Raw genomic sequence first — 14,708 nt, forward strand, 5'->3', positions numbered from 1 at the left:
CAATATACACATGACTATGCATATAAATCATGGCTAAAACACTGCTTCCTTCTGAATGGAGAATAGAGTGGATAATACTAATTAAGTCTGTGGTGTGGATTTTCTCACCACATCCTGTTCTCTACTGCTCTCCCTCGGAGTGACATGGAGAAGCTGGAGGGTCTTCCGGTGACTCCATTTATGGACAGGGTGACCAAAGCCATCCTCTCAGACAAGCTTCCAATCAAATCAAATTTTATTTTTTTACACATGGTTAGCAGATGTTAATGCGAGTGTAGCGAAATGCTTGTGCTTCTAGTTCCGACATTGCAGTAATAACCAACGAGTAATCTAACCTAACAATTTCACAACAACTACCTTATACACACAAGGAATGAAGAATACAGTGGGGCAAAAAAGTATTTAGTCAGCCACCAATTGTGCAAGTTCTCCTACTTAAAAAGATGAGAGGCCTGTAATTTTCATCATAGGTACACTTCAACTATGACAGACAAAATGAGAGAAAAAAATCCAGAAAATCACATTGTAGGATTTTTTATTAATTAATTTGCAAATTATGGTGGAAAATAAGTATTTGGTCACCTACAAACAAGCAAGATTTCTGGCTCTCACAGACCTGTAACTTCTTCTTTAAGAGGCTCCTCTGTCCTCCACTCGTTACCTGTATTAATGGCACCTGTTTGAACTTGTTATCAGTATAAAAGACACCTGTCCACAACCTCAAACAGTCACATTCCAAACTCCACTATGGCCAAGACCAAAGAGCTGTCAAAGGACACCAGAAACAAAATTGTAGACCTGCACCAGGCTGGGAAGACTGAATCTGCAATAGGTAAGCAACTTGGTTTATCCTAGGATAGGATAAAGTAATCCTTCTCACCCCCCCCCTTAATAGATTTAGATGCACTATTGTAAAGTGGCTTTTCCACTGGATGTCATAAAGTGAATGCACCAATTTGTAAGTCGCTCTGGATAAGAGCGTCTGCTAAATGACTTAAATGTAAATGTTAAATTTTGAAGAAATCAACTGTGGGAGCAATTATTAGGAAATGGAAGACATGCAAGACCACTGATAATCTCCCTCGATCTGGGGCTCCACGCAAGATCTCACCCCGTGGGGTCAAAAGGATCACAAGAACGGTGAGCAAAAATCCCAGAACCACACGGGGGGACAGAGTGAATGACCTGCAGAGAGCTGGGACCAAAGTAACAAAGCCTACCATCAGTAACACACTACACTGCCAGGGACTCAAATCCTGCAGTGCCAGACGTGTCCCCCTGCTTAAGCCAGTACATGTCCAGGCCCGTCTGAAGTTTGCTGGAGAGCATTTGGATGATCCAGAAAAAGATTGGGAGAATGTCATATGGTCAGATGAAACCAAAATATAACTTTTTGGTAAAAACTAAACTCGTCGTGTTTGGAGGACAAAGAATGCTGAGTTGTATCCAAAGAACACCATACCTACTGTGAAGCATGGGGTGGAAACATCATGCTTTGGGGCTGTTTTTCTGCAAAGGGACCAGGACGACTGATCCGTGTAAAGGAAAGAATGAATGGGGCCATGTATCGTGAGATTTTGTGTGAAAACCTCTTTCCATCAGCAAGGGCATTGAAGTTGAACATGGCTGGGTCTTTCAGCATGACAATGATCCCAAACACACCGCCCGGGCAACGAAGGAGTGGATTCGTAAGAAGCATTTCAAGGTCCTGGAGTGGCCTAGCCAGTCTCCAGATCTCAACCCCATAGACAATCTTCGGAGGGAGTTGAAAGTCTGTGTTACCCAGCAACAGCCACCAAAACATCACTGCTCTAGAGGATATCTGCATGGAGGAATGGGCCAAAATACCAGCAACAGTGTGTGAAGACTTACAGAAAACATTTGACCTCTGTCATTACCAACAAAGGGTATATAACAAAGTATTGAGAAACTTTTGTTATTGACCAAATACTTATTTTACACCATAATTTGCAAATACATTAATTAAAAATCCTACAATGTGATTTTCTGGATTTTTTTTCTTCTAATTTGTCTGTCATAGTTGAAGTGTACCTATTATGAAAATGACAGGCCTCATCTTTTTAAGTGGGAGAACTTGCACAATTGGTGGCTGACTAAATAATTTTTTGCCCCACTGTATGTACATAAAAAATATATGAATGAGTGATGGTACAGAACGGCATAGGCAAGATGCAGTAGATGGTATTGAGTACAGTATGCACATATGAAATGAGTAACGTAGGGTATGTAAACATATATATAGCTCAAGAGCATGGCGCTTGGCAGGGTGGTGGGTTGTTTAGAATGTATGCACACATGACTGTAAGTCGCTTTGGATAAAAGCGTCTGCTAAATGGCATATATTATTATATTATTATATAAAAGTGGCATTGTTTAAAGTGGCTAGTGATACATTTTTCATAAATTTTTACATTCTTAAAGTGGCTGGAGTTGAGTCAGTATGTTGGCAGTTTAACAGTGATGGCCTTGAGATAGAAGCTGTTTTTCAGTCTCTCGGTCCCTGCTTTGATGCACCTGTACTGACTGTTTCCTGAAGTGCACGATCATCTCCTTTGTTTTGTTGACGTTGAGTGTGAGGTTATTGTCCTGACACCACACTCAGAGGGCCCTGTAGGCCGTCTCGTCGTTGTTGGTAATCAAGCCTACCACTGTAGTGTCGTCTGCAAACTTGATGGAGTTGAAATTATAATAACAAAGATCCAGGGCTTCATTGGCTTTGTCCAATTACCTTTTCATGGAGCTGGCCAACCTCTTCACCTGACTGGAGGTAAGATCTTCATCTACAACCACTTATCTAACGTAGCTTCATTGTGTTTCAACTGCATCCACTAGCTGTGGAATGAAAAAGCTACCGGTACTCACTCATATTTTAGAGTGAAAAATGTGCCGGTACCCAAGCAGGAGAAAATGCAAGGCACAGCCATGCCGGTAGTCTGCACTGGCCCAACTCAAGCAGACATATTTGTGTAAACCTCTCCAGAGTGACCCTTTTCCTCTCTGTGCCCCTGTAGCACCACGTCATAGACTCTGTGCGTAAAGGCCCTGGACTACTACACAGAGATGGAGAAAGCGCCAGAGAGAGAGAAACTGATCTGAGCACCAAGCGACAAGGCAGCCACAGCCATGAACAAGGATACTACACTTCAGAACCCTCAGAAGATAGTCCATCAGAGACTGGGAACACCTAGAAACCAGCCACATTGTGATGGCCTGCTGATAGGCTAGTGTACAGTATGACCAGGAGTAACCAAGCAAACAATAGAAAGGATATTACTGTGACATTGCTGACTGTGTCACAAATAGGGCTTTGTGTTGTGTGATTTAAAGCACTTTACTAATATGGCTCCTTTGGTCTTTGTAGAAAAGAGGTATTCACAGTCTGTTACAGGACTTTTGCCTGCTGTTTTTTGCTACATAAATGGTCTTTACTGCATATTCAGTATTTCAAAATATTTGTATATTAACCAGGTAGGCCCGTTGATAAATATGATCTATATAAAACCATTTTGCTTGTATTTTACTTTTAGATTGAGGTATTTTACTGATTCTCAAAGAGACAAACACAACAATCAAACGTTTTCATGTTTTAATATTATTCAACAACGTAGATTTTCATTATCTTGGTCATAATTTGGTGACGCAACAAAAAAAATCGATATGGGAGAATGATGACATCACCTCCATGCGACACATTTACGAAGGACCCATGTGCACGCATTGGTATTTTTTTTGTTTAGCTACCAACTGTTTTGATTCATTGTGCAAAAGAAACTAGTTACCATATCCTTTACAAAATACAATAATTTGTAGAAAGATGTCTGTCCCGGAAATGTTCAGTTACATTCAGGGTTTTCTGAGTGCGGATCAAGAAATAAGAGAGGTAATATTTCTGTCAACCGAGCTAGCTCAGAACTGCAAAGCTAGCATTTGACTCAGTTGTACAGTCAGTGAGGCTTGCATTGAATAACATGTCCACTTAAAATGCGCTGTATGGTAAACTGCGTGCAAGAAATGTTTTGCAGACATTTGCTATATAGCTAGCTAGCAAGCAGCTAACTACAGTCATTGCAATTGTTAGGAGGACACATGCATGCATTTTGTTTTTGCAAATTCATACCGTTGTCTCGCCAGCTAACGGCTCATGTTATCTTCCAGGACATTCGAAAAGTGGTCCAGGTTCTGGAACAGACAGCGAGGGAGATCCTGACACTGCTTCAAAGTGTCCATCAACCATCTGGATTCAAAGAGAGTGAGTGCCCAATCACATTGGGTACATTCGTTATTGCACCGTAGCGAAACATTTTTCAACCAAAACGTTTCTTATTAGAGAGTGGGCTAATAGTCAGATGTAATTACAGCTCCAACAATGCAGCACAAAGTGAAATAAAAACAATACAAATAAGTAATATATAATTAATGTTAACAACTGACAATTATACATCTAAGTCGGGGGAAACGTAGCTGACTAGTGGTGTCTATAGAGTACCACAGTATGAGTCATAAAACCTAGCGGTCAGACAGGGAAATGGTTCCAATCAGTTTTCCACCATTAATTTCCCCCATAGGGGATTTTAGAAACACTTTTAAAAAAGGTTGTATTTCATGTACCGGTGTAAATCTCTCTAAGACAAGGTGACTTATCAATATATTTGCCTGTATTCGCCCCACAAAAAATGTAATGCTAATTACCTGCTTATGTGGATATCATAAACAACTACAAATGCCATGATGATCTGGGCGAGAATGCCGAATCGATGCATTAACTAGCTAATGTTAGCACTGATTGGCTACATATCTTTAAATGTACAATTCTGTGAACTGTCTTGTGCAGTATTTATTTTGTACTTTTTACCCCATTTTCTCCCATCGCTGCAAATCCCGTATGGACTCGCAGAGGGGAAGGTCGAGAGGAAACTAGTTACCATATATCATGCGTCCTCGGAAACGCAACCCTGCCAAGCCGCAGTGCTTTTTGACACACTGCTCGCTTAACGCAGAAGCCAGCCGCGCCAATGTGTCGTAGGAAATACCGTGCAACTGAAGTCAGCGTGCATGTGCCCCGGCCTGCCACAAGGAGGCGCTAGAGCGAGATGGGACAAGGACCTCCCGGCCAAACCCTCCCCTAACCCGGACGACGCTGGGCCAATTGTGAGCCGCCTTATGGGTCTCCCGGTCACAGCCGGCTGCAACACAACCTGGGGTTGAACCCGGGTCTGTAGTGACGCCACTAGCACTGCGATGTAGTGCCATAGACCGCTGCGCCACTCGGCTCACAAGTTTTAAATTGACACAATAGCTGTTAGCAAAGGCATACGCTAGGGATGATGTGCTGGAGCTTGCAGGGATTTGTAGTTTTGCATGATGTCTTGTTCGGGTGGGTGAGGGAAGTGCAGTGGCAATTGCGTTGTCCGTGGATCTGTCAGGGCAGTAGACGAATTGGAGAAGTTTGAGTGTGTCGGGGAGGGAGGACGTGTTGTGGTCTTTGACTAGCCTCTCAAAGCACTTCATGACGAAAGAAGTGGCAAGTTCATGTAGTTCCTCCCGGTTTTGGTCTGTTTTACTCCTAGTCCACGGTTCTATTCACTATCACTTGTGATGGCTTATCTTACTGATTGACTCACTGCTTTACAGGTTCTCTGTCACCTTGTCATAACTGTTTCTGTTTTGTCCTGTCACACTAGTTCCCAGTAAGTGTGCAATTGCACAGGAACTGTTTAGCACAGTCTGGATGTACTTTAGAGAGATCAAAACCAGATTCCCTGTGGAGCAGTACTGCATGTAGCTACATAAATGTCTCTTTCTTGTCCCCCTGTCTGTCACACTAGTTCCCAGTAAGTGCCAAAAGGCCAGGGAACTGTTTTGTACAGTCAGGACGCACCTTGGAGAACTCAAAACCAAATTCCCAGTGGACCAGTACTACAGGTAGGCCCTACACATGGGTGAGTCTAAAGTAAGCTACTTTTTTCGCAGTAACTTATTCACAATTCCCTGTCCACACAATGACATTCATAAGGGAAATGATCATTTACAAGTCTCTTTATTACCATGTTCAGTTATGGAGTGATATTGTCTGTCTTCTTTCCTTGTTATTGAAAGGACAAACTAACATGTCATTTTCCATCCTCCACTCTGCTTCTAGGTTCCATGAGCACTGGAGGTTTGTTCTGCAGCGCCTGGCCTTCCTGGCAGCATTCGTTGTCTACCTGGAGAGTGAGTCTCTGGTGACACGCGAAGAAGTGGCACAAATACTAGGAAGTAGGTGTCAGTTCATTTGGGTGCCTTTGTTTTAGCCCACCCTGTACCCCAGTGGATGGAGTTTGAACATTTTAGACCATCCCAATGTTAAATCTCCTCCCACCCGGTGTACTAGGCAAGCTAAAACAAATGTACCCATTACCTTGAGTTGAACTTTTCTCAAGGCAATGGGTACATTTGCAGACTGTTCCTCTGTCAATCGGCAGTCAGGTATTGCTGTGGTAGTCATACATTTTCCCTATTTATTGTAGTTGAGGTGGTGAGAGAGAAGGGATTCCATCTGGATGTTGAGGACTACCTTGCAGGTGTGCTGATCATGGCCAGTGAACTGGTGAGAATGAATTGAGTGGCATTGTACCATTTTAATATATCAGTACATTGGTTTATACAAAATGTACATATGTTGTTTTTTTTCTCGATAATATATGATGGTTAATTAAAATGATTAATAACATGAATAAACTCACCTGTTCTCTCTAGTCTCGCCTGGCAGTCAACAGTGTCACAGCAGGGGACTATAGCCGGCCCCTCCGCATCTCCAACTTCATCAACGAGCTGGACTCAGGCTTCCGCCTGCTCAACCTCAAGAATGACCCCCTGCGTAAGCGCTACGATGGCCTCAAGTACGATGTGAAGAAGATAGAGGAGGTGGTCTACGACCTGTCTATCCGCGGCTTGTCCAAGGAGCTGGAGGCTGGGGGAGACAAGTAGAGCTGAGGATGTGGGGCCAGGGCGCTACCCTAGGCTGGGACCTGACCTCTGCATGACTGGGACAGTGGAGTCTTGACCTGCTGGAAAGCAGGAATAGGAGGTCTGTGGCCCCCACAGCCTAGGACAGACTGATGTGTGTTTGGAGAAGTGCATGTGAGGGAATGAGTCTGTCAGTGGGATTGGAAAGCCTTTTATATAAAGGCACAGTTGTTTGAAGGGGAGGGGTTGTTGCAGTTTGATACTGGTGATTGGAAATGTTCATTTAATGTCCAACATACTGTATGCCTGTTAAGTTTGCTGTTTTTGCTTTTCATATATTTTGTACAGGTCACCATCTATGTATTGAATTATTCATGTTCATTTCATTTTAGGGGGTGCTGACAGGGTGTACATTTCCATGCAAGAGAAAATAAATTGTTATGACTACGATGTTGAAAAAAGTGCTTAATTTTTGAGTTGAGCAAATAAATCATTTGGTTGTTGTGCTGTTTTTCTACCAAAAACCATCTGATATAACACAATAACTTGCTTTTGGCTAGTTTAGTCTTTGAATGTTCTGTTCACGGGTTGATGTCTCAATGTTAAAACATCCAGCAAAGAAACGGCAAGGGGGAAGTGCAGATCTAAGGCCACTTGATTCTACGTGTCTGGCTTTCTTATTTGCCATTTCCGCCATGTTCTTGCTTGCAATTCTTATCTCCTCATTTAGTGATAACTGTTGTGACTCCAGACTCATTTCCTGTTCCTTACTCTGATTTCCTGAAACATTGCATCTCTTTCTCAAGTCTTCCCTTAATTTCTCATTTTCTGTTCGGTCTCCTCTGTCTTTCTCAATACAGAGGGAAGCAAGGAGAGAACGAGGAACCTAAAGAGCCAGGGTTAATATCAATTCTATTTCCTTGATTCCTCTGTCCTTGCCTCCTCAAAATGCATTGAAGAAGTATCTGAGAAGAACCCCAGGTCTTCTGCCCGAATATGCCTTGACAAGGTGAGGAGAGGGGACGTGAGGAATCTAGGAATTACAATTGATGTCCATCCCAATTCAGGTCAGAATGGTATTGACAATGTCTAATGGCTTCTAATCACTCGGCTATGTACACTGCACACATTGCAGTGCCATTTAGAGACAGGAAAATACTGTACTTCATTTGTGACAAAGCTTTCAGTCTTAAAATATTGATTTTGATACATTGTTATGGCCAACTTCTATGCCTCTAATGCATATGTACTGTAGTTGAATTGTAGTAAATATAATTGACTGTATTGTTGCACTTTTTCCTATGTGCATTTTTGTTTTTGTAAAAAAGGATATTTGTGATTGCTTGCAAACAATTCCATCTGATTTAAAGGAATATTGAATTTTATTTCTGAATTTGAATATGGTCCAAGTAAATATTTCTAGCTAATGGTGTTTTGTTTAATTTGTCCTAGTTGGTGTCAAAGAAGCACTTTTCACTGATTTCTCTCGTAAAGCGAGACTTCTGTCCAAACACGTACGTCCAATAATTGCCCTGTTCCTTTTATGAATTAACCACGCCTTATTAGCATACAAGAACACCTCTTTCACTATTTCAGAATATGACTTGACTCAAAGCACAATGGATAGCAATAAGTGGAAATGGGTAAAGTACAAAGAAAAATGTATTTAACATGTCATTTTTTAATATAATTCACAAAATCTTACATAAAGGAAATATCACAGGTCTAAAATGCAGAGGAAAAACATTTGACAGTCCAGCAGGTCTCGGATATTTTCAAAATGTTTACACAGCATCGGTCTTCCCATATACGGTAGTAATCATAGTGGAACAAGATGGAAGCTGAAAGAATTCAAACAATACAAATAGAATGAGATTCTTGCAATAGAATGAGATTCTAATTCTATGATTCTAACAGTGCTCGCGCCATTGGAAGGTGATGAACAGTAAGAGACAGGCAGTAGTCCACTCCGTACGTCATTCTCTGTCCAAAAACAGTGATTCACTACCTCCCTTAACCTATGCTACTCCTGGACTAAACACAATCAGACTAAACAGTATATGGAGGTTAGATTTGTTTGATAAGAAGTATTGCCTTGACCTGCTGTATGTAGTCAGCTGTGGTCCTATATGTTTCCCTAACATAAAGAGTTCTGTGAATAAACAACACAACCGAGAGAATAAAGCTTTTGAAATCATGATTGGCAGATAGCGTTGTTGAAGAGTGACAGTCGCACCTTAATATGGATCTACTTTGTAGTCTTAATTATAAAGTGCCTTCAGATTCAGAAACATCAGACACAAAAACAGATTTTAGGAGAAGGGAAGTCACACTTGAGGTAAGGGCACAGGTAATCTATGACATAATGTAGGAACACTAGCAGCCGATGGAGGGATCAGAACTGCCTGTAAATATTGTCATCCAAAAAGATTTCACTAAATTTCAGATTGGTGAATGTAGTGTTCACACTGCTATAACCAGGCTATGTAAGCAGGCTTTTTAAGTGTCTTTCTGCTGATACCTCGGGGAAGAGGGCGGTCTGACTTGATGACCATTTCCAGATACTCATAGTTTTATCAACATTACTGTGACTGGCAACAGAAGAAATGCTTTTGTTCATTTAGAGTGAAATAAAAACCCAAGGAACAAAAGCTCACAATTTCCCCATCTGATTGTCATGGAACAGCACACTGTGAAGACATTAGACTGGCGCTTTAGCTACTAAACTCATGGTCCAGGTTGATCTGTGTTTGAGGCCTTTCCACCTCCACTTTGGCCATGCTGTACTACCACATTCAGGTACAGGTATAAAGGCTTTGAGAGTTTGAATAAACAGTTGACAATACTGGTAGGGGCCAAACCAGGCCTAGGCTTGAAGTTCAAGTGCACATTATTCTAGGGCCGAACCTCTGTAGCTCATCTGTGCCAATAACATCACTTCCAGTCATAGGTGGGATAATAAGCTCTCGATTTCCCATAATTACAAAGTCTGACCAGATGTGGAGAAACTAAAATAAATAGCTAAAATTGCACAATTTATTGCTTCTTTGTGACTTGAGCCCACCCAGCACAGTGATACAAATCAGTGGAGGCTGGTGGGGGGCACTATAGGAGGACAGGCTCATTGTAATGGCTAGAATACATGGAATGGTATCGAACACATCAAACATGGAAACCACGTTTGATTCCGTTCCATTTATTCCATTTAAGTGCTTACAATGAGCCCGTTCTCCTATAGCTCCTCCCACCAGCCTCCTCTGATACAAGTATGTCCACAACCCTTGGTTTAAACTGTCTGACAGACACTGTCTGCACAGCATCCATAGTAGGAAGTCACTGACGGACTTCCTACTATGGATGCCATTTTTCGAATCTCTGCTGGCAGTGGACATTGCTTCTGACACAGAGGGCAAAAGAAAGGGGGAAGAGGCCAGTGATTTTGACTTACCTTAGCCAGGTAAAATAAAAGTTCCTGTCTTTTTTTACTAAGCTGTAGTCCAAGTCCCCATTGTATAATTTAACAGTAGTTTTTCACTAATTTGTGCATTTTCATTAGCATTACAGAGTCATGTTTTTTCAATCATCAACTTCAACCATGCTTTTCAACACAGACACCAGTCAGTCAGTATACTGAAAACATCTCTTTCTTTAAGAGCAAACAGTTTTGACAACCAAGGCCAGCAGTGTTCCCAACCAAGTCTCCTTTTTTGGTCATCCAAGTGGCTGATCATTTTTAGACAGAAGCTAAAAACTATACCTTCATACGTTTCGTTACAGTATGGTGCACTTGCAGTTTTTCTTAGAAAAAAGTGCTATCCTCATCATAACATGGAACCTCACAAATCCCACCCTAAAACCTCAGAAACAAATCGCTCCACCATCCAGAAGCATGGTCAATTCTTTTTGCAGTAGTAGTACATCTATTTACACTGGTATCCAGCCAGGGAAACGGTGTCCCTCAGTCTCAGGACCTGCCCTGGTTTGTGTTCATCATAATATTGGGGAGTGCGTTACGCCTCTTCCTCCACAGCCCCAGGTCACGGGTATACCTCTTGATTTGCCGGAACCACTGCTGCGTCCGGGGTTTATCTGAGGCCCTAAAAACAAAGGCCTCCTTACGTATGTCCAGCACCTCAAAGGTGTCCTCGCAGTCAGGGTCGCCCGACACCACACAGTTGGCCAGGTGGATGGGTTCTCTGAGCACGGTGAACTTCCCACTGCTCTTGTCTTTGATGAGCACCAGCACACCGTCCCACACGCCGTGCTCCTGCTGCTCCACCTTGGCCTCGCCGTCCGTCTGAGACAGACCCTCTCCAGGCCGCTGCGTACGCACCATCAACAGACTCTGGATGTTCTGGAACTTGAGGCCTTTACTGCCCTTCTTCACCCACTGTCCGTCTGCAGGCTGGGAGAGCTGCAGGGGCCCCTCCATGACGAAGCGCGTGTTCTCCCTGGCCCAGCCCACAGTCTTCATGGACATCTCCCGCATCTCGATGTTAATGACCTCGCGGTTTTTGCGGCTGTCGCGGCGAAAGGAACGCAGAGTCCAGGTCAGGGTTCCTTCCTGCTTGGTCTTCATGTTGATGTGCTCCAGGTGAGACTCCACGCGGCTCTTGGCCTCTCGGAGACGGCCATGGTCGGGGTGGCACTCCATGGTGACCTTGCTGATGCGGCTCAGGAGGAGGGGGTACTTGGTGACCCTCTGAAGGGGAGCCATGAGGAAAGAGCGCAGGTTCATACGCCGCAGGGCTGTGTTGTCATTCTGGGACACATCCAGGAAGATCCTGAGAAAGGGAGAGAGAGAAGGAGAGAGACAGAGTGATATTAACATACTGTTTAATTGTGATCGTAGGCCAGAGAGTCTCAGATTTAATTGTAAAGTTGAGAGCAGTGGGAATCACAAGACAATACAGGGTTATAGGTGAGATGTGAAGTAGTTGCCTGGGTCTAAATATAGTAATGACTTCATCACCGTTCTCAGAATAGGTCCAGTTATGAATTAATGACAACCATCTGTCTCTTCCATTAAGAATAACACAGCATAGTAGGAACTTAGGGTTCCAAGTTACTGTTCTTCTGCTCTTAGAGCACAGAAGAGAATTCTGCTCAGTGGAAATTTCCAAAACAACACGTTCTTTTTCACTTGATCTCAATCTTGAATAAGGAAAAATTAAAAACCAAAGTTCCCTTATTTGTAACTATAATACAGAAAACAATAGTTGATAAAATCCTGCAAGTACCCGTACAGTATAAACTACCAATATACAGGCGCATCAAATCTGAGACTGAAAAACAGCTTCGACACTATATATACAAAAGTATGTGGACTCCCCTTCAAATGAGTGGATTCGGCTATTTCAGCCACACCCGACAGGTGTATTAAATCGAGCACACAGGCATGCAATCTCCATAGCCAAACATTGCCAGTAGAATGGCCTTACTGAAGAGCTCAGTGATTTTCAACGTGGCACCGTCATAGGATGCCACCTATCCAACAAGTCAATCGCAGTCGGCATTCCAATTCATCCCAAAGGTGTACGATGGTGGGTGTTGAGGTCAGAGCTCTGTGTAGACCAGTCAAGTTATTCCACACAGATCTCAACAAACCATTTCTCTATGGACCTCGCTTTCTGCATGGGGGCATTGTCATGCTGAAACAGGAAAGGGCCTTCCCCAAACTGTTACCACAAAGTTGGAAGCACAGAGTCGTCCAGAATGCCATTGTATGCTGTAGCGTTAAGATTTCCCTTCACTGGAACTAAGGAGCCTAGTCCGGACCATGAAAAACAGCCCCAGACCATTATTCCTTCTCCACCAAACTTTATAGTTGGCACTATACATTCGGGCAAGTAGCATTCTCCTGGCATTGAAGGCGTGTCCACATACTTTTGTTTATATAATGTATATATTTATATTCCGGACTCTGACATTGCTCGTTCACATATTTCTTATTTTCTTTCTTTTTCTTTTTGGGGGATTTGTGTGTATCATTTTTTAATGTTCAGCATTACTGCAATGTTGGAGCTAGAAACATAAGCATTTTGCTGCACCTGCGATAATGTGTGTAAAATATGTGTACGGGACAAATAAAATATGACTTCATCTTTGAAGTGTTACTTTACGGTCCTTACCTCAGAAGTTCTTTCTCCTTCTCCAAGGTGTTGAGCATGTTGACAGAGGTGGACTGCTGCAGGCAGTAAGTCTGGAAGGCTGGCAGCATGTTGACAAACTCCAGGAACATCTCTCCAATGCACACTGTTAGCAGGTCCTCATCTCCCTGCAAGGGAACAAGCAGAGACATAGATTTAGAACATCTCTATAGGGCAATAGTATGACCACAGTGTAATCTCAGAACACAGAACCAAAACTTGTGTGCACTAGCTAGCTAGCTAACACGAGAGATTAACCACAGTGAACCACAAGCCACTGTGTCACTTTTTCAACATGACTTATACCAAACTAAAAATCAATTATGCTTTTTGACGAATCACCAGGCCACTGATAACATGAGTGACTGGTGTTCTTTCTGAAGTAGGCTTATCACCTAGTCAATGACCACTGATAACATGAATGACTGGTGTTCTTTCTGAAGTAGGCTTATCACCTAGTCAATGACCACTGATAACATGAGTGACTGGTGTTCTTTCTGAAGTAGGCTTATCACCTAGTCAATGACCACTGATAACATGAATGACTGGTGTTCTTTCTGAAGTAGGCTTATCACCTAGTCAATGACCACTGATAACATGAGTGACTGGTGTTCTTTCTGAAGTAGGCTTATCACCTAGTCAATGATCACTGATAACATGAATGACTGGTGTTCTTTCTGAAGTAGGCTTATCACCTAGTCAATGACCACTGATAAAGAATAACGTGACTGATTGGTGGTGGTTCTATCTGACTCACCTGGTCGAAGGCCTGGTCGATGCTTTCCTGCAGGTGTTCAGTGAAGCGTTCATTGACGTCTATGAGCTCCTGAACGTTGCTGAACACCACGGTCAGCTGTTCTGGGGTCAGCAGCCCGGCGCTCTGCATGGGACAGTAGAACTCCTCCTTGATTATTCTTAGGTCCTCCCCATAACTTGACTCCGTGTTCAGGAACTCCAAGATGGCTTCCTTCCTCTCCGTCCTCAGCTTGGTGCAGCGCTCACACATACCGGTCCCCTCACCCTCTGTCCGGGCCACCCCGTGCCCGTCTCTCTGGCCACAGTCTGGGCAGGGTCTCTGGGCCTCCCAGGCCCTGAGAGACGCAGAGGGTCTCTTCCAGACGCGGGCCAGGCAGGGTCCAATCCCACTGTCCACCCTTTCCACCTCGGCCCCTCCACTATGGTGTACTCTCCGGGGTTCATCGTCATCATCGCGGTCGTCACACAGGCCCACCACACCACTGTCGGCACTTAGGCTGCTCACGGTGCTCCAGCGGTGCTGTCCACCACGCGTCACACCCAGACTCCCTAGACGCTCTTCACCGCGGGGTTCAGAACGGACCCGCACCGAGGCAGGAGCTGTGGTACAAACACACACAAGAAGTGAACTGTTGTAGGCTTTTAGTTATACCGTTTTTTGGAACATAAGCAGTGGCGACCCGTCATTCAGGGCAGGTGGAGCCACCTCTTTTAAGACCCACATTTTTAGCTAAAAAAATAAATATGTATTATACATTATATATATATTATTATTTTTTTGGGGGGGCTTACCTGTTTTGCATGTTATTTTGGCATTAATACATGTCACATATCTGT

General features: G+C 43.3%; 2 protein-coding genes across 2 annotated transcripts in view; one reads left to right on the forward strand and one right to left on the reverse strand.

The window, feature by feature from the left end:
• Positions 1 to 3,692: 3,692 nt before the first annotated feature.
• Positions 3,693 to 7,413, forward strand: LOC124047768 (translin-like). The gene is made up of 6 exons (XM_046368080.1): positions 3,693 to 3,901; positions 4,177 to 4,270; positions 5,847 to 5,943; positions 6,161 to 6,276; positions 6,528 to 6,607; positions 6,757 to 7,413. Exons 1-6 carry the CDS (start codon positions 3,836 to 3,838, stop codon positions 6,985 to 6,987), a joined length of 684 nt encoding a protein of 227 aa, XP_046224036.1. The 5' UTR covers positions 3,693 to 3,835; the 3' UTR covers positions 6,988 to 7,413.
• A 1,214-nt stretch (positions 7,414 to 8,627) lies between these two features.
• The window catches only part of LOC124047779, a 123,932-nt gene continuing 117,851 nt past the window's right edge, over positions 8,628 to 14,708 (reverse strand). The window contains exons 7-9 of the mRNA XM_046368089.1: positions 13,873 to 14,471; positions 13,098 to 13,243; positions 8,628 to 11,750 (exon numbers count right to left, since the gene is read on the reverse strand). Coding sequence (XP_046224045.1) covers positions 10,931 to 11,750; positions 13,098 to 13,243; positions 13,873 to 14,471 — 1,565 coding nt within the window. The 3' untranslated portion in view covers positions 8,628 to 10,930. The remainder of the gene's footprint in view (positions 11,751 to 13,097; positions 13,244 to 13,872; positions 14,472 to 14,708) is intronic.

The sequence above is a fragment of the Oncorhynchus gorbuscha genome, linkage group LG01, assembly GCF_021184085.1.
Source record: "Oncorhynchus gorbuscha isolate QuinsamMale2020 ecotype Even-year linkage group LG01, OgorEven_v1.0, whole genome shotgun sequence".
In the NCBI taxonomy this organism is placed as follows: Eukaryota; Metazoa; Chordata; class Actinopteri; order Salmoniformes; family Salmonidae; genus Oncorhynchus; species Oncorhynchus gorbuscha.

What these genes read in the sequence shown, in the direction of transcription:
- LOC124047768 (XM_046368080.1), top strand. Translation starts at nt 3,836, where the DNA reads ATGTCTGTCCCGGAAATGTTCAGTTACATTCAGGGTTTTCTGAGTGCG. An exon ending in AGTGGCACAAATACTAGGAA is followed by an intron (nt 6,277 to 6,527) that starts GTAGGTGTCAGT and finishes TATTTATTGTAG; the next exon opens with TTGAGGTGGTGAGAGAGAAG. An exon ending in TGATCATGGCCAGTGAACTG is followed by an intron (nt 6,608 to 6,756) that starts GTGAGAATGAAT and finishes TGTTCTCTCTAG; the next exon opens with TCTCGCCTGGCAGTCAACAG.